The sequence below is a fragment of the Ipomoea nil genome, unplaced genomic scaffold (assembly GCF_001879475.1).
Source record: "Ipomoea nil cultivar Tokyo-kokei standard unplaced genomic scaffold, Asagao_1.1 scaffold2827, whole genome shotgun sequence".
Classification (NCBI taxonomy): Eukaryota; Viridiplantae; Streptophyta; class Magnoliopsida; order Solanales; family Convolvulaceae; genus Ipomoea; species Ipomoea nil.
In genome coordinates this window covers 1,289,865-1,312,709 of record NW_017619255.1, presented here as the reverse complement: position 1 = coordinate 1,312,709, position 22,845 = coordinate 1,289,865, and the positions used below count along the sequence as shown (strand labels likewise).

Genomic DNA, 22,845 nt, shown 5'->3' with positions numbered 1-22,845 from the left:
TTAAATTAGTGTACATTATTCTTTAGATAGAATAATGTACACTATGAGTTATAAAAATATATGTTGCAGTTGGGCACACAAAAAATAAAATTAAACAAAACGACGTTGTTTTTAGACCATGGTCCACACCAATCATTATTGTGTGGACCATATTTTGTCTACTGTAAAATAATGTACATTTAGTACAAAAATAATGTACATTTAGTACAAAAATAATGTACATTTAGTATATTAAAAATGTAATTTTTGTTATGGTTCACACAATAATTTGCCGTCCACGCAATAACCATTGATTTTTAATTGTCTACATACTAAACATGTTTTTAGACCAGGCTAATTGTAGACTCAGACTTGAACCTAACAAAAAATCTACATACAGGCTTAGGCTCAGACTCAAGCCCAGACTCAGATATTAAATTTTTATAACAGGTCTAGACTTAATTTTCTAAACCTCAACTCGGCTCAACCTATTTCCATCCCAACTAATATTTAACACGACTAAGTCAAGATACGAGAGATAGGTAAAGTCACAATCGTGCTTTAATGATCCACCAACTAGCATTGATGAGCTGTTGAAGGACAATGTCAATATTTTGATAACGAAGGATCGAATAAAAAAGCTCCATCAGGTAAATAATGCAGACAAGTTATAATCATAGATGTGAAATTTAATTAAAAATTCGCGGTGACATAGTTGTAGTTTTGAGTAAAATAAGTCAGCTTGTGTTTTATTTTTGAGCTCACATTTATCCTTTTTTGAGTGCACATTTTTCCTTCTTCAAATGCATATTTTTTCTTCTTCGAGTGCATCACTTTTATTTCAGTACTTTGAGTGCACATCTTTGTACTTTTAAGTGCAAATCTTTTAACCTTCAAGTGCATGATTTCGTTTCTAAGAGTGCATAATTAATTTCTTTCGAATTTTCTCTTTTAGTGTCCTGTTTTTTTTTTCCTTCTAGTGATCCCCCTCTTTATGCTTTCAAGTGCTCAATTTAATGCATAAAAGTGTATGTGTCTTACTATTATGTAAATAAAAAAAAATTAAAAAAAAAATTAAAAAAAAAAAAATTAGCATTCAAGTGAACCATTTTTTCCTTCGGTGCAGATTTTTTGCCTTCAGGTGCATAGTTTTTTGCCTTCAAGTGCATGTTTCTTTGCCTTCAAGTGCACAACTTTTGAGCAGTATTTGTTATATCTTGTGCATTCTTTTCAATAACATATAACTAAATTTATAATGAAATTTGTGAGATTTACAAACGATTTGTATGGGTAATTGGTTCAATAACACTTAAGTTGAATAACCTCCATTTTTAGTACCATAAATTGCATCAGTTGCACATCTATTTGACTTCGAATGTAAATTTTTTGCCTTCAAGTGCACATTTTTTTATCTTCAAGTGCATGGTTATGAGCCTCCAAGTGCACCAACCGCATTTTCGCATCCTAAACCATGAATTAATTTTATTTTTGTCCTAGATTTATAGGTGTCAGTCTATTTTTAATTTTTTTATTAGAACATTCACATTTTGTCCTAGTATCATTGTGACATGATCATTTTTGGTCCCCCGTCAACAAAATCTTTGAAATGTCATTAAATAGAAATGTATTTTGATCATTTTTATACAAAAGTGAGTTGACCCCACTATATTTTTATGTTTATTTTTTATAAAATTCTTTTGAGTACTATTGGCTCTGGTACAATGTAGTATCTGTTTATAGTTACTTTTTCAACCTACTAAAGCACAAATCAATGACCTCCCATTTAGAAGAATCACTTCATGCCACTAGACCATAAGGTCATTGGCAAATACCTGTGTATTTAACGGCATAAAACTATTTTGTTGATAGAGAGCCAAAAATGATCATGTCACAATAATATTATAATCATATGTAGATATTTTGATAAAAAATGACTAAAAATGAACTGTCAATTATAAATTTAAGACAAAAAATGAAATTAACTCTTTAGATAATTTAATTATGATGATTTGGTTTCTGTTCCCTCTAAAAGAAATATAATATTGGTTAATTCAATGTTCTAATTTTGTTGTCTTTATTCTCATTTTTTTAAATTGAAAAAATTACAAAATAAATGTACTTTCTATTTTTAGCTTTTTTCTTTTTTCATATCTCTCTCTCTATTTTTTTTTTTTTTTTTTTTGGGTTTCCACTCCAACAAATAAATATGAGAAAGATCAGATATATCAATTTGCGATGAGAAGCAGTGTTTTTGGTATTGTGATATATACTATCGAAGCTTTGAGAAGTTATGACCATTATTCACCATATAAATTTAATTTTTAGATTTCCAATCAAAAGAGAATTTAGTAGGGCTGAGCATAATCTGAAGAAACCGAAAAAACCGGCCGAACCGCGAACCGAACTGATATCCGAGTTGCAAAACCGAATCGACGCCTAAAACGACGTCGGTTTACGGAGTTCGGATAGGGTGGGTTAAAAATTCACCCGACCCGTCCGAATACCCGATAAAAGCTAGGGTTGCGTATGTAGATAGCAATACGACGTCGTTTAGGCTTAGTATATATATATGTTGTTACTCCTAACTCCACACTTGCGCAGTCAGTCTCTTGATTCCTTTCTCTTGCTAGGGTTTCCAGACGAGAGCTTCTCTTCTGAGTCTTCTCTCATTCTCTGAGACTCTCAGTTCTCTCTGGTTCTCTGCGCAGTCTCACCTTGCAATTTTAGTCCTCACTCCTCAGTTCTCTCTAGTCTTTCTGTACTAGACAAAGACTACCTTCTTTGTAGTGTATACTCTCCTTGTCCGGTTGGTTCTGTTGGTCACTGGTGGAAGCCCTCATGCCCTGACTGGTGTAGTGGTGCTGTGGTGGTCGTGGACGTGGTGCTGTGGTGGACTACTGGTGTCGTCGAGACGTCGACTTCCAGTAAACTGAAGGCCTGAAGGCTGAAGCCCTCGTTCTCCGGGGTATTTGTGAGAAAAGAAGTAACTCGCTGACCCTATTCTTAAATTTATTGTGATGTATTATGTGGTCTCTGTGATATTGTAGTGGAAGCACTGACTTTGTGTCTTTGTTAGTTGTTACTGCAAACCCTAGTTTTGTAAAAGTTATTTCTTAGATATGTTGGCATATTGCTCTGAGTTTATTGCGAATTTGTGATCTATTTTGTGTCTCTGTGATAATGTGGTGGAAGCACTGACTATGGTTTCTATGATTCTCTGAATTGTGGACTGTGATTAAGTCAATCTGTTGAGAAGTTCCAGATTGTATATCACTTGTCCCTTGTCCCTTGTTTGTGATGTTATGATACTTGATTATGGTTTCTATGATTCTTTGAATTGTGGACTGTGATTAAGTCAATCTGTTGAGAAGTTCCAGATTGTATATCACTTGTCCCTTGTCCCTTGTTTGTGATGTTATGATACTTGATTATGGTTTCTATGATTCTTTGAATTGTGGACTGTGATTAAGTCAATCTGTTGAGAAGTTCCAGATTGTATATCACTTGTCCCTTGTCCCTTGTGGTGGAAGCACTGACTGTTTTAACTAATAAGAGTCTGTTTAATTTGAGTGTTATAAACTTATAATGTCTCTTAAAGGCTTTAATTCGTGGAAGCCCCTTAGAAATTCAGTTAATGATGTTGATGAAATGAGCTGTTTTTATGTTAATTTGAGTGTTATAAACTTATAATGTCTCTTAAAGGCTTTAATTGGTGGAAGCCCCTTAGAAATTCAGTTAATGATGTTGATGAAATGAGCTGTTTTTATGTTATAACAGTCTCTGATTCATCTGGATATTTGAAATATATCCCTGAATCTGGATTTCTTTGTAAGTTTATGGATGTATTCCCTTAATTGTATTTGTATATTTGTAATTTTGTATTGAATAATGCCCTTTAATTAATTATGCATTCCTGTTTAATGATGACACAAAATGTGTCTGATTCTGGAATGCTTTTGAATCCTGTTGTGTGTACTGATAGTTCACCATTTTTAGATGGATAATATCAGTATGCCTGGTACTCCTGGTAGTCAACCTCCCAGCTCCTCAATTGATGGACCTTCAGGGGTGGAAGCCCAAACTGTTGAGAATCAACAGAATGAGCAACCTCCTACTGCTGTTCCAGCCAAGAAGAGGAAACAGGTTGCTTCCAGATCACCAGTGTGGGATCATTTTGAGGCAATAAAGGACACTAATAATGTGGTTGTAAAAGGCAAATGCATTTATTGTGCCAAAATTTACCACTGTGAGACAAAAAAAACATGGGACTTCTTCCTTAAGAAATCACATGGTTAGCTGTTTGAAAAATCCTCACTCCAAGGAAACTAGGCAGTCCCTGTTAACATTTCAGGCTGTTACATCACTTACAGATGGTCAGCCTACTGTGGGAGAAATAGGGACTTGGGTTTTTAATCAAGAGTCAATAAGGAGGGCCTTGGTTGAAATGATAATCATAGATGAATTGCCTTTTAGGTTTGTGGAGGGAATAGGTTTCAGGAGGTTCATAGCTATTGCTTGCCCTAGGTTTATAGTTCCATCCAGGTGGACTATAAGTAGGGACATCCTAGTTGTCTATGATGAGGAGAGACTGAAATTGAAGCAATTTTTAAGGGGAAGCAGTCATAGGGTTAGTATCACTACAGATTCTTGGACATCCATCCAAAGAATTAACTACATGGTAGTTACTGCCCATTTCATTGATTCTGAGTGGAAGCTTCATAAGAAAATCCTTGCATTTGTCCCTGTTACTTCTCACAAAGGTGAATATCTAGCCAAAGCCCTAGAAAATTGTTTGCTTGAGTGGGGGCTTAGAGATGTGTTTTCTGTGACTGTTGATAATGCCTCATCAAATGACACTGCTATGGTTTTTCTGAAGAAAAAAATGCTGTCTTGGGGATCATCTACTGTGAGGACAAAGTATCTTCACATGAGATGTATTGCCCATATCTTAAACCTAGTAGTTCAAGATGGTCTTAAGGATTGTGATAGTTCAGTTAAGAAGGTTAGGGAGGTGGTTAGATATGTTAGAAACTCTCCTGCTAGACTCAAGAAGTTCAGGGATTTGGCTGATTGGTTGAGTATTGAACAAAGGTCTTCTTTGTGTTTAGATGTTCCAACCAGATGGAACTCTACCTATTTAATGTTGCAGTCTGCATTAACTTACCAAAAAGTGTTTGAATCTTTGGAGTCTGATTGCTCTTTTAAGTCTGATTTGGGTAATTCAATTCCTGATTTTATGGACTGGGAATCTGTTGGCAGTCTGGTTCATTTGCTGAAGTGTTTTTATGACATGACCATTAGAATTTCTGGTTCTTTATATGTCACCTCAAACACTTTCTTTACTGAGATTTCTGATCTGTACTGCCTATTGAAAGGCATGGTGGAAGTTGGTGGGCCAGTTGGTGTGATGGGGAAAAATATGAAGGCAAAATTTGAGAAGTATTGGGGTGATGTGGAAAAAATGAATCTAATGATATTTTTTGCAAACATTCTAGACCCTAGAGACAAGTTAGAGTATATGCCTACTCAGTTTAATCATATGTATGGTGAGGAAAAGGGTCAAAAATTCTATGACAAAGTAATTGCTGGTCTTGCTGAGTTATTTGATGATTATTCTACATCTGCCTCTTCTTCTGTCCCTTCTGTGCCTGTCCCTTCTGTGCCTGTGTCTGTACAGCCTACATCTGCCTCTTCTGTTTCTGTTGGGAAGCCACAACATTTTCTGAAGTCCCAAATTAAAAAGCAAAGATTGGAGTCTGGGGGTAAGAAACAAACTGAGTTGGATATGTACTTGAGTGAGGGAATAGTTGAAGAGGAAGAATCTTTTGACATACTTGGATGGTGGAAGATCAACTCTGCTAGGTTTCCAGTTCTGTCTAAGCTTGCTAGGGATCTCCTAGCCATTCCAATCTCCACTGTAGCCTCAGAATCTGCCTTCAGTACATCTGAAAGAGTATTGGATCCTTTTAGGAGTTCTTTAACTCCAAAAATTGTGGAAGCATTGGTGTGTACACAAGATTAGCTTAGAAAGCAAAATACTCCTTTATGTATTGAGGAGAATCTGGAAGAGTTGGAGAGGTTTGAAAAAGGTATGACTTTGTAGTTTGAACATTATAATCCTTTATACTTATATTTTAAATTGCTTAAATTGTTAATACTTTTCTTGTTTATTTTGCAGAGTTAAGTGGTGATGGTGGAAGTGGGAGGTCTCTTGGTTCTACACTTGCTACAATTCCTGTAATGTTATTATTTACATTACTTGATTTTATTGATTCTAACTAAATTGCAATCTAATCTCACTTGCTATTTTTTGAGCCCACTGGACATCTCACATCTGTAAGTCTCAGACTCTGTAACTCTGTAAGTGTGAAGGCCTGGTAACTTGTACTAAGTTGCTGCCTCATGTACCTTGGGCATTTGGTAATGTATGGACTCTTTTATTCTGTCTGTTCACTTTAAGTTGGCAAGTTTGGCAATGATGAAGCTTCCACCTTCAATCTGAAAAGGAAAGGATTAAGTTGGTCAGTTGCTCTATACTTAAGGTATATTGAAGCAATAGGCCCTTAATCCAAATGATATGTAAAATATGCTTACTGAGCCAATATTTATATAATCCCTTCTCTGTTTTTCATTTTCTAATGCTTGCTCAGTTGCTTTACTTGTTTACTTGCTTGTGTACTAATTATCTACACTAACTTGCCACAATTCACAGGAAGAAGAATAACTACTCTAATTGTCTGAATTCTAAAAGTCTAGGAGTTGTTGAATGCTGAGTTGCTGATTTTGGGTGAATTTGTTTTTGTGGGGCTTCGGTTTAAAGTTTAAACAGTTATGTAAATTTGTATGTAGTAAGTAGTATACAAGCTAGTATGTATGTACTTCTGTAGTTTTTTTGGAGTCTTAGTCTCTTAGACTCTTAGTCTTAGCCACTTAAGAGTTAAGACTCTTAATGTTAGTTAATAGACTACTTAGTAATACTAATTACTAACTTAGTAACTTAGTATTACACTATTACTGGTATTAGTCTATTACACTATCATTCTATTAATTATTTACTTATTTATTCAGTATTATTCAGTATTTCAAACTTTCAGTTACTTATTATTTTGCTTTTGATTTCAATTTATGAATTTTTGATTTGATTTCAACAATTGTTAATATCCGAAATAATTTCGGATATCCGACCGACCCGACCAAACCCGAACTAGGATATAACCGACCGGATAAGTCAGCATTTTTAAACGGATAGGGTAGTCAAAATACAAAACTGAAATCTGAACGGATGCACCTATCTCTCACCCGATCCGTCCGAACCGTCCGAATGCACACGCCTAGAATTTAGTCTTTAACATTAGAATTTAGAGCATCTCCATTTGTACCTTTGCGAGAGTGTTTTCAGGGGAAAAAGAGAAAAGAAAAAAGAAAAGAAAAAATGGAAGGACTTTTCGAATAAAGTGGGGGGTTTGATAAAAACTCATGACGAGTCGGAACTTTAATTAATGAGGTCAAAGATCTGACCAATTAATCAAAATATTGACTCATTGATCAAATATCCGACTCGTTTCACGGATTGTAACCCGTGAGACTGTCTCACACAAGTGTTATCCTACATTAAAAAAATAAATTTGCTAAAAATCTTTGTGAGACCCCTTGGTTAGGAAAATGGGAGAAATAATGAGCACTAATAGTCGCGCCCAGCATGGCGTAAATTAATTTATTTAAAAAAAATTCTTGTCATAAATTTTATTTTATTTTCACCCTTTTCTCACTTCCCCTTATCTCCTACATGGATTGACAAAAACCAAGAAAAATTCATGACTATTGAAATTGCTCTTAAAAGTTTTTAAAATTTTAGATTAAATTTGGTGTTTGGCTAGGAATTTAGTGACTGACCAATAAGAGACAACAATGAAATGAAAGTCGTGCTCACTAAGTCAAGCGATGTTCTCCAACAACCAAAAGGACATTTTGTAAGAGCATAGATATCGGTTTAAGTTTTTCTCTAATTTTTTGTGGATCCCAGTATCAACATCATTATTCATTATCTCACTCAATCACACAAAAAAAAAAAAAAAAAAAAAAAAACATTTTTCCTTATCAATTTTAAATTTTTTCTCAATTTTTTATGCACTCACCATTTTACTCACTATATTTTAATTATTTCTTTATCTATTTTATTTATAAATTTATAATTATACTAAAAAAATAGTAAAACATACTGGAATTGCAAATAAAAATTTGGAATAAGGGTCAAATAGGCCATCGAACTGCACATGATAATACAATTAGGCCACTGAACCCAAAAAACCAACAATTGAGTCCCTAAACTAACAAATTCCTAACAATTCATCTAACTTGAAGGTTTCTAACAGGTCAACAACCAAATTAATTATTTTTTAAAAAATAAAATTTTAAAATTAAAATAATAATTAAAAAAAAAAAAAAAAAACAGAAACGGCCGGAGACGAAGAAACTTCTTCCTCTCCGGCCAGTTTCTTCGTCTCTTCGTCTCCGGCCATGGAGACGAAGAGTTTCTTCTTCTCCATGGCTGGAGACAAAGAAACTCTTCGTCTCCATTGCCGGAGACGAAGAAACTCTTCGTCTCCATTGCCGGAGACGAAGAGTTTCTTCGTCTCCGGCCGGGGAGACGAAGAAACTGGCCGGAGACGAAGAAGTTTCTTCGTCTCCGGCCGTTTTTTTTTTTTTTTTAAATTAATTTTTAAATTTTATTTTTTAAAAAACAATTAATTTGGGAGGATGACCTGTTAACCTGTTAGAAACCTACAAATTGGAAGATTTGTTTGAAATTGGTTAGTTTAGGGACCCGATTGTTGATTTTTAGATTCAGTGGCCTAATTGCATTATCTTGTGTAGTTCGATGGCTTATTTGACCCTTATTCCTAAAAATTTCTACTGGAATTGTAAAACAAAGTTAATAAAAAGTTGGCAGCAAAACGGAATTGCAAACGGAATAGTTGCAGCAACGGCAACTTCTCAAATCGGTGAGGAATTTCTCACTGTATATTAATTTAATAAGCAGTGAGCAAAATTAAAGTACAAAAGTAATTTAAAAAAAAACCACATCAGTAAAAAATTAAAGCACAAAAGCAGTGAGCAAAATTAATGTACAAAAGCAGTTACTTTGTCTGACAAAAATTTTGATGTTGCATGGGGAAGTCTTCCAAAAATTGAGTCCCAAATCAGTAAAAAAAACTTCAACATTGTTTTAACGCCTCTACCTAGTGATGATTTCCAACTACCAAAAAGGACATATTGTCTATTCAGACAATATGTACAATATGTCCTTTTTGGTAGTTGGAAAACATAAATTATCTGAATAGATAATTAAAGTCCTCTACACACGGTGATTCAATGAATTAGTAGGCATGGTCAAATGTCGATGCGCACAAAGAATCTACTTATCTACCTACTTTGGACATAATTCTCACACTGCCACCGCCGAAATTCGAACTTTGATTTCTTACCTCGAATACTGTCCACTAAACCATTGAGCTAAACTCGTACGGGTTTATGATCCACCAACTTGCATTGATGGATGGTGCCAATGCTTAGCTAGGGAATTTAATTGTGACAGTTTTGTTTTTGTACGTCCTATCATCTATAAATAAATAAATAAATTCTCAAAATCTTCTTTTTTATTCTCAAGAAACAAATATCACGTGTATATACAACAATCAGTTAACCACATGCCATTTCCTTTAAAATGCTACCCTTTTTCATTATTTACCATTTTATGCGAGACGATTCTAAATTATCTTAAACTAGTGAATCAATAGTATTTTTGAATTTATCAATAGGTAAAACATGGTTAAAATATTAATGGTTTAGAATATAAATAATGAGTTCTACTCCATAACCTTCCAAACTTCATTTCGTCAATTTTACTTCCTGACGTGACAAATATTGACATATTATCTTTATTTTATGGTCTCAATAAATATATTTACATAAAAAATTTGTGTGAAGAAGTAAAAAATGAAAGTAAATTTTAAGAGTTCAAGTAATATTTTTCATAAATATTTGTCATTGGTTGCTCTATTGAGTTTGGAACAGAAAAGCACCAATATTTCAAAGAATGTTTTTTTTTTTTTTTTCCTTTAAGGACTAATGCTTATTGGTCGCTCTATAGCTATCATGGATAATGGAAATCGCCATTAGGATTGAGGATAGTCCTATTTGCTAATATATTTAGTTTATCAGTTATGTTTGTTTTATTTAATCACTATTACTTATTTGACTTGATTAAACAATCAATATGAGTGTTTGGTTAATCAGATTTTTGTAATAATTTATTGCTCTAAAATACTAAAATTCAAACAATTTTTTAATTAAATAAATTATACATTTAAAAATCATTTTTCATGTAATCAGCTAAAATCTAATTTACCAAACGGTTTTTCTATTCCGATTCCAATGCGATACTCAATCAGACCCCGACTCCGACTCCAAATCCGATTCCGATCGCGACCAAGGTTGCCTAACTTTTTTTTTTTTGTTTCTTTCTTTAATAAAGATTATTGCTCTCCTCAAAAATAAAGATTATTGTTATATAGTCACTCTGACTTGGTATATTTGGAGTTTAATTTAGATGTCTGTGAGTGGCCAAGGCAGTCGCGGTTTAAGGATGCGAGAGGCGGTGAAGTTGAAAGGGAAGCACCGAATGGTAATAAGCTTAATTTTGTTCATAAAGCTGTGTGATTAATTTTTTTGGTATGTAAGTTATGTTGAAAAGCTACTGTAGATTCAGCTGATGGACTATAGGAATGCATAAGTTGAATTAATCAGGGAATTTAATGGAATAATATAGTTGTTCAAGGAAAAGAAAGAAACTAACTACCTACCTTTTTTTGGGATGACAAGGGAAATTCCACAATCCTTTTCGCCTTGTGAACTTAGTCAGCAAAGGACCACAATGAAGCAAATCAGCCTAGGTTATCCATAGTTGATCGACTCAAACCAAGGGGGTAAGAATTTGAAATCGTGGTCTTGTAGTTACAAGTGTGAATGTCTTGCCATCTTGGATGAGGTTACTACCTACCTTTTGATTCCTCAATTGTAATCCTTGATTTTGTTTTTTAGTGGAAATTTAATATGTTTTTGTGCTTTGCCTCTTTTAGTTGCTTAGTAGACCATATGTCTTTTCCACATAAAAAAGAAAAAAAAAAAAAAAAGAGAGACTTGTAAAGCTATATCCAACTCTAACTTCCAGCTTTCTTGTAATTGGATGAAGAAGAGAGACTTGTAAAGCTATATCCAACCCTTTATGGGTTATTTGAGTTATTAATTCCAAATTGACTCAACTGTCTTTTCTTTTTCCTCCATTTTCTTAAAATTAACAAAAAGCTTATATTGTTGCAGGAGAATAATCTGGCTTGGTGATTTAAATTATCGTATCAATTTATCATATGAAAAAACACGGGAGCTAATATCCAAAAAAGATTGGCCAAAGTTAATTGAAAACGATCAGGTAAATATGAATATATTCCTCATTTACACTTTGATACAACTTCTAGCTAGATAATCAATGTTCTAGGAGAGGCAACCAAAGAATTCATATGGATGTATTTGTTTTATGACTTGATGAAGTTTAACATTTGTTGTGCCTTAGGATTAGAGGAGATAGAACTCTCATATTTCCACTTCTAGCATGTTATATACTTTTATAGCTCAGCAGAGAGTTCAAGAAAGGGCGTGCCTTTGACGGATGGTCTGAAGGTATTCTAAAATTTCCACCAACGTATAAGTATGAGATAAACTCAGATAAATACCATGGAGAGTCTTACGATTTGAAGCAGAGAGAAAACGAAACAGAATGGGAACAGAAAACTGTATATTATTGTGTATGCATGAAGAGATAGCTGGCCACCTTATATAGATGGTCAAAGTGGAAGACGGTTATAACCGAAACTAAGCACCCTTTTTGAATTACAAAAATATCCCTTTTTGCTACTTATTTATCATCCTCTATTACCCCCCCGTAAGCTGGAGAGTGGAGATTCTGAACTCCCAGCTTAGATACAAACGTAGCAAACATCTGAGTGGCTAGTGGTTTCGTCATGCCATCTGCAATCTGATTGAGCGAAGAAACAGGTAGAAGTTTGATCAAGCCTTGAACCACTCTTTCCCTTACCACATGACAATCAATTTCGATGTGCTTAGTCCGTTCGTGAAAGACGGAGTTCTCAGAAATAGCTATGGCAGATTTGTTATCGCAAAAAATGATGGCAGGAGCAGTGACCTCAACAAGAAGGTCTTGGAGAAGGAATTTGATCCATTGTAATTCGCATGCTGTGGAAGCTAATGCACGGTATTCAGCTTCGGTAGATGACTTGGACACCGTAGCCTGCTTCTTTGCACGCCATGACACTAGGGACTCCCCAAGAAAAACGCAGAAACCCGTGACTGACCTGCGAGTTTCAGGGCATGACGCCCAATCTGAGTCCGAGAAGGCCTTTAGGGTGAGAGTGCTGTTTGCAGGATATAGGAGGCCTTGTCCAAGGGTCCCTTTTATATATCTAAGCACACGATGGGTAGCAACCATGTGCATATCTGTAGGACTGCTCACAAATTGACTGAGGTGATGAATGGCATAGGCGATATCAGGCCGAGTTGCTGTCAAATACAGAAGGCGCCCAACCATCCTACGATAGCCACTTGGATCCTCCAAAAGCTTGCCAGTGTCTTGTGATAGATTAGAGCCTGGAACCATTGGGGTAGGAGCAGGTTTGCATTCTGTGAAGCCAGTATCACTGAGAATGTCGAGAGCATACTTCCTCTGACAAAGGTTCAGGCCATCATCGTTTAACTTAGCTTCGATGCCAAGGAAATATCCCAGAACTCCGAGATCTTTGATCTTGAATTTGGCATCCAACATGTCCTTGAGTTCCTGTATTAAGGCCATATTGCTACTTGCCACAATAATGTCATCAACGTAAACAAGTAAGGTGATAAATCTGTCAGCACTGCCCTTTGTAAACAAGGATGGATCAGCACTTGATTGCCTAAAACCAACACTTGAGAGGGCCGTGGTTAATTTTGCATTCCATTGCCTGCTCGCTTGCTTCAAGCCATAAAGAGATCGGGTGAGCCTGCATACTTGATTTGGTTTAGCTGTTTGGAAGCCCGGGGGTAGGAGCATGTACACTTCTTCGTCAAGATCACCACGAAGAAAGGCATTATTGATGTCCATTTGATGGATATGCCAGCCTTTGGAAACAGCCACTGCTAGGAAGGATCAGATAGTGGTTAATCGAGCTACGGGAGAGAACGTCTCTGTGTAATCAACTCCCGGCTGTTGTGTGTAGCCCTTAGCCACTAACCTAGCTTTGTAACGTTCCACTGACCCGTCTGCCCTGAGCTTAACTTTGTATATCCACTTGCAGCCGATGGGAATCTTGCCTGTAGGAAGATCTGTAATCTGCCAAGTATTGTTAGCCTGGAGAGCCATGATCTCGGTTTGCATAGCATCCTTCCAACAGTCCATTTTGATGGCTTGATTATATGTTCGAGGCTCGGTAATGGATGTAACAGCCATAGTGAGAGCTTTGTGTGAAGGTGATAGGTTGTCGTAGGAGATGATTTTGGACAAGGGATGAGGGGAAATTCTCTGTTTTACTACTGAGTCACAGTAGTAATCATGCAGCTTGGCCGGCAATTGTCTATTTCTGCTAGACCGGCGAGGGGAAACATGATTCATCACTTCTTCAATCACATTATCTTCTTCTGTGGATGGACTATCTTGCGTACTGTTAAGAGTCTGAGTATTGTCTTGCATGCTGTTTGGAGCAGACTCTAGGTTGGCACTGGGAGTAGATAAGGGGTGCGGCTGGCTGCTGGACATCTCATGTGAGATGTGTGTGGTCTGCCCAGCACTTCTAGGCAGTAAGTTGTTACCACTATCTTCTTCTTCATAATCCATCATCATTGTAGCAGGAATGTTGGGCAGAGGAGGATTAAATAATTCATCATGGCTCATAACATGCTCAGACAAGGGAAATTGTAGCTCATAAAAGACCACATCACGGGATATGAACACCGATTTATCAAGAAGATCATAGAGAATATACCCTTTAATGTTGGCAGGCATCCCTATGAAGATGCATTTTCGACCCCTGGGCTCCATTTTATTTCTTGTGTGAGGCAGTGTTGATGCAAAACATAGGCATCCAAAAACTTTGAGTGTGGCAAGGTTTGGTTCTTGACCATGCAGTCTAAGATATGGACTGGCTCCATGGAGAACTTGTGAAGGGAGACGATTAATCAAGAACACAGCATGCATAACACAATAACCCCAGAAATCTAGGGGCAAATTAGCTTGAAATCGAAGTGATCTTGCCACGTTAAGCACATGTTGATGCTTCCTTTCCACCACTGCATTTTGTTGGGGTGTATTAACACATGATCTTTGATGAATAATCCCCTTGCTTGCATAGAAATCCTTCATATCAAATTCGTTGCCATTATCACTTCGTATCACTTTGATCAAAACTCGAAACTGTGTGGAAACAAAGTTGTGAAATCTTTTCAACAATTCCTGTGTTTCTGATTTTCTTTTCATCAAGTGTAACCAAGTGTACCTTGAATGATCATCAACAAGAGTTAAGAAATATTTTTCTCCCTTCATAGAAGCAACAGGAAAAGGCCCCCATATATCAGCATGAATTAAATCGAAACAGGCAATGGATGATGAAGTACTTAGGGGGAATGGAGATCGTTTGTGTTTGGCCAAATGACAAATATCACAAGCTTTGGTGGAAGTGGAAAGTTTTGGAACATCTTTAAGGAGATGCAGTTTATTCATAGGGAAATGTCCTAGACGTTGATGCCAAACATCAACTCTATTACATTGTGAAACAATGGTATTAGAACTAATTTCAGACTGCAATGGCTTCTTCATCATCACATAAAGCCCCTTTTCTTGTTTAGCCAAACCAATCATCATCCCACTTGGTTTCTGTATCATGCACTGCTCAGGAGAAAAACACAAGTTATAATCTGCATCTTTAACTAACTTGCTTACTGAGATTAAGTTGAAGTGAAAGGTTAGGATATGCATCACATCCTTTAACAATAGGTCTCGGCCTAGTCTCACATTGCCTCTGTGCTTAACCATAATCTTTTTCCCATCAGGTAGACTGACCTCATCTCCCTCAACAGCATAATATTCATCAAAAAAATCAATAGAGCAAGCAATGTGATCTGTAGCACCAGAATCAAGTATCCAAGAGTAGTTGCATAATGATAGGAAATTAATGTGAGAGATGAGAGACTTGCCTTCATGACTTTCATCAAATTTTGGAATCAAAGTCACAGCAGCTGAAGTGCTAGAACCTGATTGACATAGCTGATTCTGGACTGCCATCATGAGCTTTTGAAACTGATCAGTCGTGACTCCCAATTCAGAAGTGTTACTCACAGTGGATGTAGAACTCTGTTGTCTAGCCTTAGATTTGTAACCTTGTACCCACCTCGGGGGATAGCCATGCTTTTTGTAGCATTTGTCGATAGTGTGTCCATTCATTCCACAGAAAGTGCACTTTGGCTTGTTACCACCTCCATTGCTTGTGAATTTCCTGCCATTATATGTGCTTGCTACTGCAATTAAGTCATCTGTGGATGTTTGAGGACTCTGGACGACATTTGCCTGACTGAAATCCATTGAACTCGAGTTTGCTGCATTGATCTGCCTTTCCAACTTCTCAGCCATGACCAGTGATGTAAAACTCGGCCGCCTAGCCGCCTAGGCGCCCGCCTAGGCGCTAGGCGGCCACTTACCTTGGAGTTTTGGCCTATAGGCGGCCAAAACTCGGTCGGCCGCCTAGGCGGCCGCCTAGGCGGCCGCCTAGGCGGCCTGGGCGGCCGCTAGGCGGCCTGGGCGGCCGCTAGGCGGCCTGGGCGGCCGCTAGGCGGCCTAGGCGGTCAAACTCGGCCGAGTCGGTCAACTCGGCCAACTCGGCCGAGTCGACCGATTTCGTCCGATTTTGACCGTTTTTGACCGATTTTGTCTGATTTTGACCGATGTCGTCTTTCATTAATTATTGATTTTAATATTATTATGACATTATGACTTATAAATTATCATTATTTCATTTATTTAGATGTGTTATTTGAGTGAACGTTGAAAACAACCTCATTATAATTGTCGAACTACAAGTCTGTCACTATTTTTTTTAATTTTTTTGGTGCCCGCCTAGCCCCGCCTAGAATCCGCCTAGGCGCCGCCTAGACCGCCTAGGCGCTAGGCGCTGCCCGGCCGCCCGACTAGCGCCTAGCGCCTACTGCAACCTTGGCCATGACATAGACCTTGTATACCTCAGGTAAGGGATCCAGTACAAGGATATTTGATTTCAGGCTTCCATAGTCGTCATTTAAACCTTGCAGAAACCGGATGAGCTGATCAACATCGCGTTCCTTTCGAATTTGCTCGATGAGACCACAGGCACTTCGTGAATCACATCTGCAAGCCGGAAGAGGTCTCAAGGTGTTCATCTCCTCCCACATTGTCCGGCACTTCGTGTAATACTCACTGACTGTCATGGGGTTTTGTTTCAATCCATAGATCTCACTTTGGAGGGCTGAGATCCTTTGAGCATCGCACTGAGCGAACCTCCTCCTCAGATCCTCCCACACTTCGCCTGCTTTGTCAAGATGCATCAAACTTTGAGCAATAGATGGATGTACTGCCTTGAAGATCCAGGAGCACACCATCAAATTGCATCGTCTCCATGCCTGGTACTGGACATGCTCTCTGTTAGGTGTTGCAACACTGCTTTCAACAATGCCCCATTTATTCTTCACTTCAAGGGCGATCTTCATGGATATACACCAAGAGGTGTAATTCGAACTACCTATGAGCGGAGGACTCACAAGCACATCATTCGGATTCTCAGCTGGACTGAAGTATAGAGGATTGTTTAGATCCTCCATCGCCTGGCTTCTTTGTGTCTGCGACGGAGGGACCTGTTGCGTGTTCGAGGTAGGAGTCGTGAGAGCCGGCGATCCGATCACCGGTGCTCCCGTCTGTTCTCCTTGACTAGCCTCACCGGAGGCAGCGGCGGCGTAGGACCTCCACCGCTGCTCTGATACCATCTTACGATTTGAAGCAGAGAGAAAACGAAACAGAATGGGAACAGAAAACTGTATATTATTGTGTATGCATGAAGAGATAGCTGGCCACCTTATATAGATGGTCAAAGTGGAAGACGGTTATAACCGAAACTAAGCACCCTTTTTGAATTACAAAAATATCCCTTTTTGCTACTTATTTATCATCCTCTATTAGAGAGGATCCAAGAGCTGGGAGACGAACTCCAGCATGGTAAGTATCTATTACTTATAAAAAAACGGAAATAAAAATGCATCAGATCTTCCATATTTGCACTTCAATAAAATCCCCTCATTGCTTTATGTGTAACTTGTTAAAATTTTTCCATATGACATTATGTTTTTCTCTTTCTCAGGTGTGACCGAATCCTTTCATACGGGAAGGGAATGCGCCTACTAAGCTATAGGAGATCTGAGCTTCAACTTTCTGATCACAGGCCAGTGACAGCAACTTATATGGTAGAGGTTGAGGTATTCTCAGCTAGGAAGCTGCAGCGGGCTCTCACCTACACTGATGCAGAGATTGAAAATGAGGAAGTTGTTACAGATATTGGAACTGACAGCAGAATGAGCCGATTGATGACAGAAGAGGTATTGTTGCTCCATGCTGCCCCACCCGCCTTTTGATCTTGTAATGCATGGTTCTGATTCAAAACTTGAACGCAATCTAATTTGTTGTATGCTTTCGTATTTCGTTGTTGATGAAGGATGCTTCATTATGGGGGCGCTAGAGAGGATAAATTTGGGAAGAAGAGAAGATGTTAAAGGTTAGAGGTTGAGGCATCCATGACTCTTTATTCTTGTGATTCTTTTATTTGTGAATGGCTTGTGTTGTATAGTCTTAAGTCTTTCTTTTTGCTGTTGTTGTTGTTGTTGTTGTTGTTGTTGTATATTCTTGTTTTTACAAAAAAGATCAGAGTTTTTTGCACTTTTGGTCCCACGACTATAGTTGCACTAGCAGAATTGATCCACGACTTTTGAACCTTGCAATTTTAGTCCTCGACTATTGATTTTTTTGCAAAAATGGTCCTTCCGGCCACTTTTCCGTCAAAATTCCACCGGATTTTTTTTTTTTATATCCATTTTTAACAAGGCTAAAATTGACATTTTACTTATCTCAAAATATAAAGGAAATACATAAAACGGAAAGGTAAAGGCGATTGCATTTGAGAATCTCCGCCGCTTCTCTAGCCGAAAATCTATACAACGAAGCTTTTTCGATGTCTTCGGATGATCCCGCAGGCGTGCTGGCTCCGCATCCAATGCTGCTGCCGGATAACCCAACTAGCCCAGGGAACGCCAGGGCCGCTCCGCCGCTTACTGACAGCCCTACCTGCTCCAGGAACTCCGCCGCCTGGGGCAGTAGTATGTAGCCCAGTAAATCAGTAATATTGTATGTAGTTAAATGTCAATTTTTTTCTTTTATTTTTTGAGATAAGTAAAATGTCAATTTTAGCCCCGTTAAAAATGGATAAAAAAAATTTCGGTGGAATTTTGACGGAAAAGTGGCCGGAAGGACCATTTTTGCAAAAAAAATCAATAGTCGTGGACTAAAATTGCAAGGTTCAAAAGTCGTAGATCAATTCTGCTAGTGCCATTATAGTCGTGGGACCAAAAGTGCAAAAAACTCAAGAAGATCATATGACTTTGCATTTCATGCAATGAAATTCAAGAAATGATTATAGACCTCGTTAAATTCTTATTTTGAGATCATATTAAAAACAAGTCAATGTTGTGTGAGACTATGATACATTTTTTTTTAGTTAAAATGTACGGAATAGTATTTTTCTATGAGTGCATAAAAAACTCACTTTTAACTACTTACTCAACCTATGTAGTTATGAACAGATACTGCATTGTAACAGAGTTAGTAATACTTAAAAAGAAAAAAAAAAACTCACTTTTAATTATTGATGAAATCGTGGCATGGTGTTGCTCTTAGGGTCCGTTTGGAAAGCAGGAAAATGACTTCTGGAAAATGTTTTCTGGAAAATTAGTCATTTTCCAGAAAACATTTTCCTTTCCTGTGTTTGGTTGCATTCTGGAAAACTGTTTTTGTGTGTTTGGTTCATTTTCTGGAAAATGAGTAGAATTGTATAATTAAACATTTTAATTATTTTATTTAGAATATTACAACATGTATAATAATATATAATAATATAATATTAATTTTAAATATAATAAAAAAATAGCAATAATATATCAAAAATGATTTTCAGAACTCATTTTTCAGGTTTCCAAACACACCCTTAAAGCTAGTGCAATATGGAAAGTTGGGCCAAACTTTGAAGAGTAGACTTTTATCTCAAGCCTTAATCATAATTTATGATCCGGCCAGCAACTAAGCATTGATGACTCCATCCCATTAGCAACTAATATTACATTTTCTACTTGCTTTCTTTTATTTGTAAATGAGTAGATGGAGTTATGTAGTTATTTTGTTGATATGTATATATTGGCCCTGGTTGGTAAATGGTTGTTAGCTGATAGCTGATTGTGTTAATTAGAGGGTATAACTAGTTGATAAGATTAGCTGTTGTAGAAAAATATTTGGTAAATTAGATGATAGCGGTTTGATATAATTTCTTTTCTAAAAAAGCTAATTGAAAAAGTTGCTTGTAGTAGCTTTTTGAATTTTAGCATTTTGGAGTTGCAAAAAGCTGATTAACCAAACACTCATATTGATATTTTAACTAAATCAAACAATTAATAGTGGTAAAAAAAAACCAAAATTGGCCTATAGGCCAAGTTTTTACCAAATTGGGCCATAATCATTAGTGATTGTACATGCATTTCAGTAAGTTGAATGCCAATGACTTCAAGTGATTATTGGAACAATAAATCATCATCAACATTATAATAAGTAAAAAAGAATTGAAGATGCATACTGTTTGTCGAAACGGGAAACAGGATTATCAAAAAGAACATTCAATTCTATGGATTGCAAAGGTACAACATTTTCACATTAAGAATGAGACCTCAAGACAGCAGCACAGGCCGGAGATCATATCGATCATATGATGCTGCAAGTTCAATCTGCTGAACCGATGCAACTTAACGAAGTTAACTTCTGCTGCACTTTCTCAATCAGGTATGGTGTTGCTAAAACCTTTGACTTATGTAGCTTGCAATCCTTGCATTGCGTGCTTCTATGTAATCTAAGTCCATGTTGTTCACCGATGCCTAAGGTATTACATGCATAATTCTAACAGCTATTAGGTAAATGTGGTATGTAGTTAAGTATATTTGTGTATATATACTCAAATGAAACGAAACTGGCTTAGTTTTTACCTTTTAGCGATGAGAATGAAAATATTTTTTGAGATCTCAAACAATGATTTCTTGATGCCATTGTTGTTGACAATGCTTCTCTGATCCAATTGAACAAGACATGTTCCATACTGAGACCTACTGTAGCAAGTTGATTATATATATATTATTAGATTAGCAATATTGAAGAAGCTAAGTTTGCAAATTTAATTTAGGATATATATGCTGCGCTGCATGCATGGCTGAAATAATGTTTAGTCTTAATTAATTTATAGTGAGTGCTAATTAATTACCTCTAAAACAGAGCAAAAGCTTCTCTACTTCATCACTGGCATGAAGGGTTGATTGCCTTGCCTGCAAAGATTAGTCATGACACAAGAAAAGTAATTATATTATATTGTGAATCACACAATAAGTTATTATAACACATTATGCATTATGCACATATTCTAACTCACTAGCTAAATATATATGGTACAATACATACATAGTTAAATTGTACGTTCAGTCGATCAATTTAATTCGTATATTCAAAAGCAAATTAAATGGCTTACTTGTTAAAGAGTGAGAGATAACCAGGCAGAGATTTCAAATGTAAGTTCTTGATGTCATAGTTGTTGGCAATGGAACTGTTGCTTCTTGATCCAATTGAACAAGACACATACAAATATATGATATCATCAAGTGTACTGTTAACAACAAGTCTCAAACTCCCATTAAAGAAGATCAGAAAAGCTTTTCTATTGTAACATTCTAGCAAATGCATGTATATATTCATACCACCTTTTTGTGTCACTGTGTTGTGTGTGTCAAGATTATTAAACTCCTTCAGTTTGGCTGGTGTGGACCTGTTAGTTGCAAGTTTTAGGATCATGTATTAACTAGTAATACTGAAGAAATTTGAAGCTATCTACCACAATATATAATAAATATAATTAAAGCTGCTCGCTAGCTCTACATCAAAATTAATTTATAGTACTAAACTCTTCACATACATACCCTGACATTTCCTACTACCCTCTAGGGAGTAGGAAATTCAAGACCAAACAATTGGCTTATTGTGATCTGTGAAAGTAAATTAGAGGAATAATATTGCCTTTCTTTGCAGAATCAAGAAGGCAAGCACCCCCAACACCACCATACAACGAAAAAGAAACATCTATCACAGTTAAATTTAAGCCTCCCCGAAGACACCTTCCTCCAAAACCGGAGGAGCAAAATTTGTGCGCGAAAGCAACAAGAATCGTAAGCTAGCTTCTCCACTTATTCATCACCGAGTTGATTGCCTGCACATATTAGATTATTGATGAAATTTGAAGCGAACATAATATGTTGTGAAAAATATTATGTATATATACACAACAAGCTTACTTGTTAGAATGTGATAAATAATGTGTATGCCACCGATCAAAATTTGTTGATGCCATAATTGTTGACTTCAAAAAGAATGCTTCTCCTATCGAACAATACATGTATCATGATATCAAATTCTCATTAAAGAAAAACGCCTTTTTGGTTATAACTAGTAAAGGTAAAACACACACACACTCATAGTGTTACTAACCTGGATCTGATCTATTCCAAGCTAAGAATGAATCCAAGGCATGCATGCATGAGAAGCGTTGGTGTGGTTTTTGCAGATCGAATTGGAACATTCATAATCCCAGAAAAAGGCTTCTGAGAGTAGGAAAGAAGACTAATTTGAACACAGCTTGATCAGGGAGTAAGATATTGAAGATATATAGATAAGAATAAGATGGAAAACCTTATAAGAAACTAACTTACAATCATATATAGTAGAGAGAGATTCTTGAATTGGGTGAAGCAGAACAGATCAGATCACATCAACTTCTAGTGCTAGCACCTCCAAAACTATACACATCACATTTTTCGGTAATCTCCATAGTATAAGTGAACTCTACCAAAAAACAAAAGAAATTGGAAGAAAATAAGAAGAAAGAAGAGAGCATATATGTAAACTGGATTAACTATATATGTTAAGCTTGGGAGAAAAAATGGTGCAGACACGTAAGCTTCATTCTAATGCACCAAGAAAAGTTTGTATATATAATCAAGGAAATGTACTAACTAGCTTACTTGTTAGATCGAGAGTACTAGTTATCTTGAGATCTCAAACAGAATTTCTTGATTGAGGTCATAGTGTTGAGAGTCCGTACGTACTGATACTTCTCCAATTCAACAAGACATATACTATATCAATGGTGAAAAGACAATGATTTGGTGATGCATGCATGCATAATTCTGTGCATCATATCCATCAGCAAGCTAAGCTAGCTTCTGTACTTCATCACTATTGACTGCCATTGTTTGATTGCCTAAACAGATTAGGATAATGCACACAATTATTGAAGTTTGAAACCCTAGCTAGTCTGGTGTGATAATAGTGTCTGTTACAAATTACCTGGATCTGATCTATGTTAGTTGTATTCAATTCCAAGCAAAGAATCCAAG

General features: G+C 36.7%; 3 protein-coding genes and 2 long non-coding RNA genes across 5 annotated transcripts; 2 read left to right on the top strand and 3 right to left on the bottom strand.

Annotated features, from left to right (window-relative positions):
* Positions 1-3,975: 3,975 nt before the first annotated feature.
* Positions 3,976-6,481, top strand: LOC109159412 (zinc finger BED domain-containing protein RICESLEEPER 2-like). The gene is made up of 5 exons (XM_019307525.1): positions 3,976-4,192; positions 4,350-5,983; positions 6,038-6,068; positions 6,158-6,216; positions 6,440-6,481. The coding sequence occupies exons 1-5, from the start codon at positions 3,976-3,978 to the stop codon at positions 6,479-6,481; spliced, it is 1,983 nt and encodes a 660-aa protein (XP_019163070.1).
* Positions 6,482-11,950: 5,469 nt separating this feature from the next.
* LOC109159411 (uncharacterized mitochondrial protein AtMg00810-like) lies at positions 11,951-13,189 on the bottom strand. Its single transcript, XM_019307524.1, has one exon. The coding sequence runs from the start codon at positions 13,187-13,189 to the stop codon at positions 11,951-11,953; it is 1,239 nt and encodes a 412-aa protein (XP_019163069.1).
* Positions 13,190-17,286: 4,097 nt separating this feature from the next.
* On the top strand, positions 17,287-17,956 carry LOC109159465 (type IV inositol polyphosphate 5-phosphatase 3-like). Its single transcript, XM_019307565.1, has 3 exons — positions 17,287-17,317; positions 17,460-17,694; positions 17,811-17,956. Exons 2-3 carry the CDS (start codon positions 17,491-17,493, stop codon positions 17,832-17,834), a joined length of 228 nt encoding a protein of 75 aa, XP_019163110.1. The 5' UTR covers positions 17,287-17,317; positions 17,460-17,490; the 3' UTR covers positions 17,835-17,956.
* A 2,468-nt stretch (positions 17,957-20,424) lies between these two features.
* Positions 20,425-21,028, bottom strand: LOC109159468. The gene is made up of 3 exons (XR_002050580.1): positions 20,928-21,028; positions 20,667-20,727; positions 20,425-20,514 (listed from the first exon to the last, which is right to left on the bottom strand). It is a non-coding gene; the product is annotated as an uncharacterized LOC109159468 (long non-coding RNA).
* Positions 21,029-21,246: 218 nt separating this feature from the next.
* LOC109159467 lies at positions 21,247-22,262 on the bottom strand. The gene is made up of 4 exons (XR_002050579.1): positions 22,159-22,262; positions 21,938-22,050; positions 21,745-21,823; positions 21,247-21,659 (listed from the first exon to the last, which is right to left on the bottom strand). It is a non-coding gene; the product is annotated as an uncharacterized LOC109159467 (long non-coding RNA).
* Between the last annotated feature and the right edge of the window lie 583 nt (positions 22,263-22,845).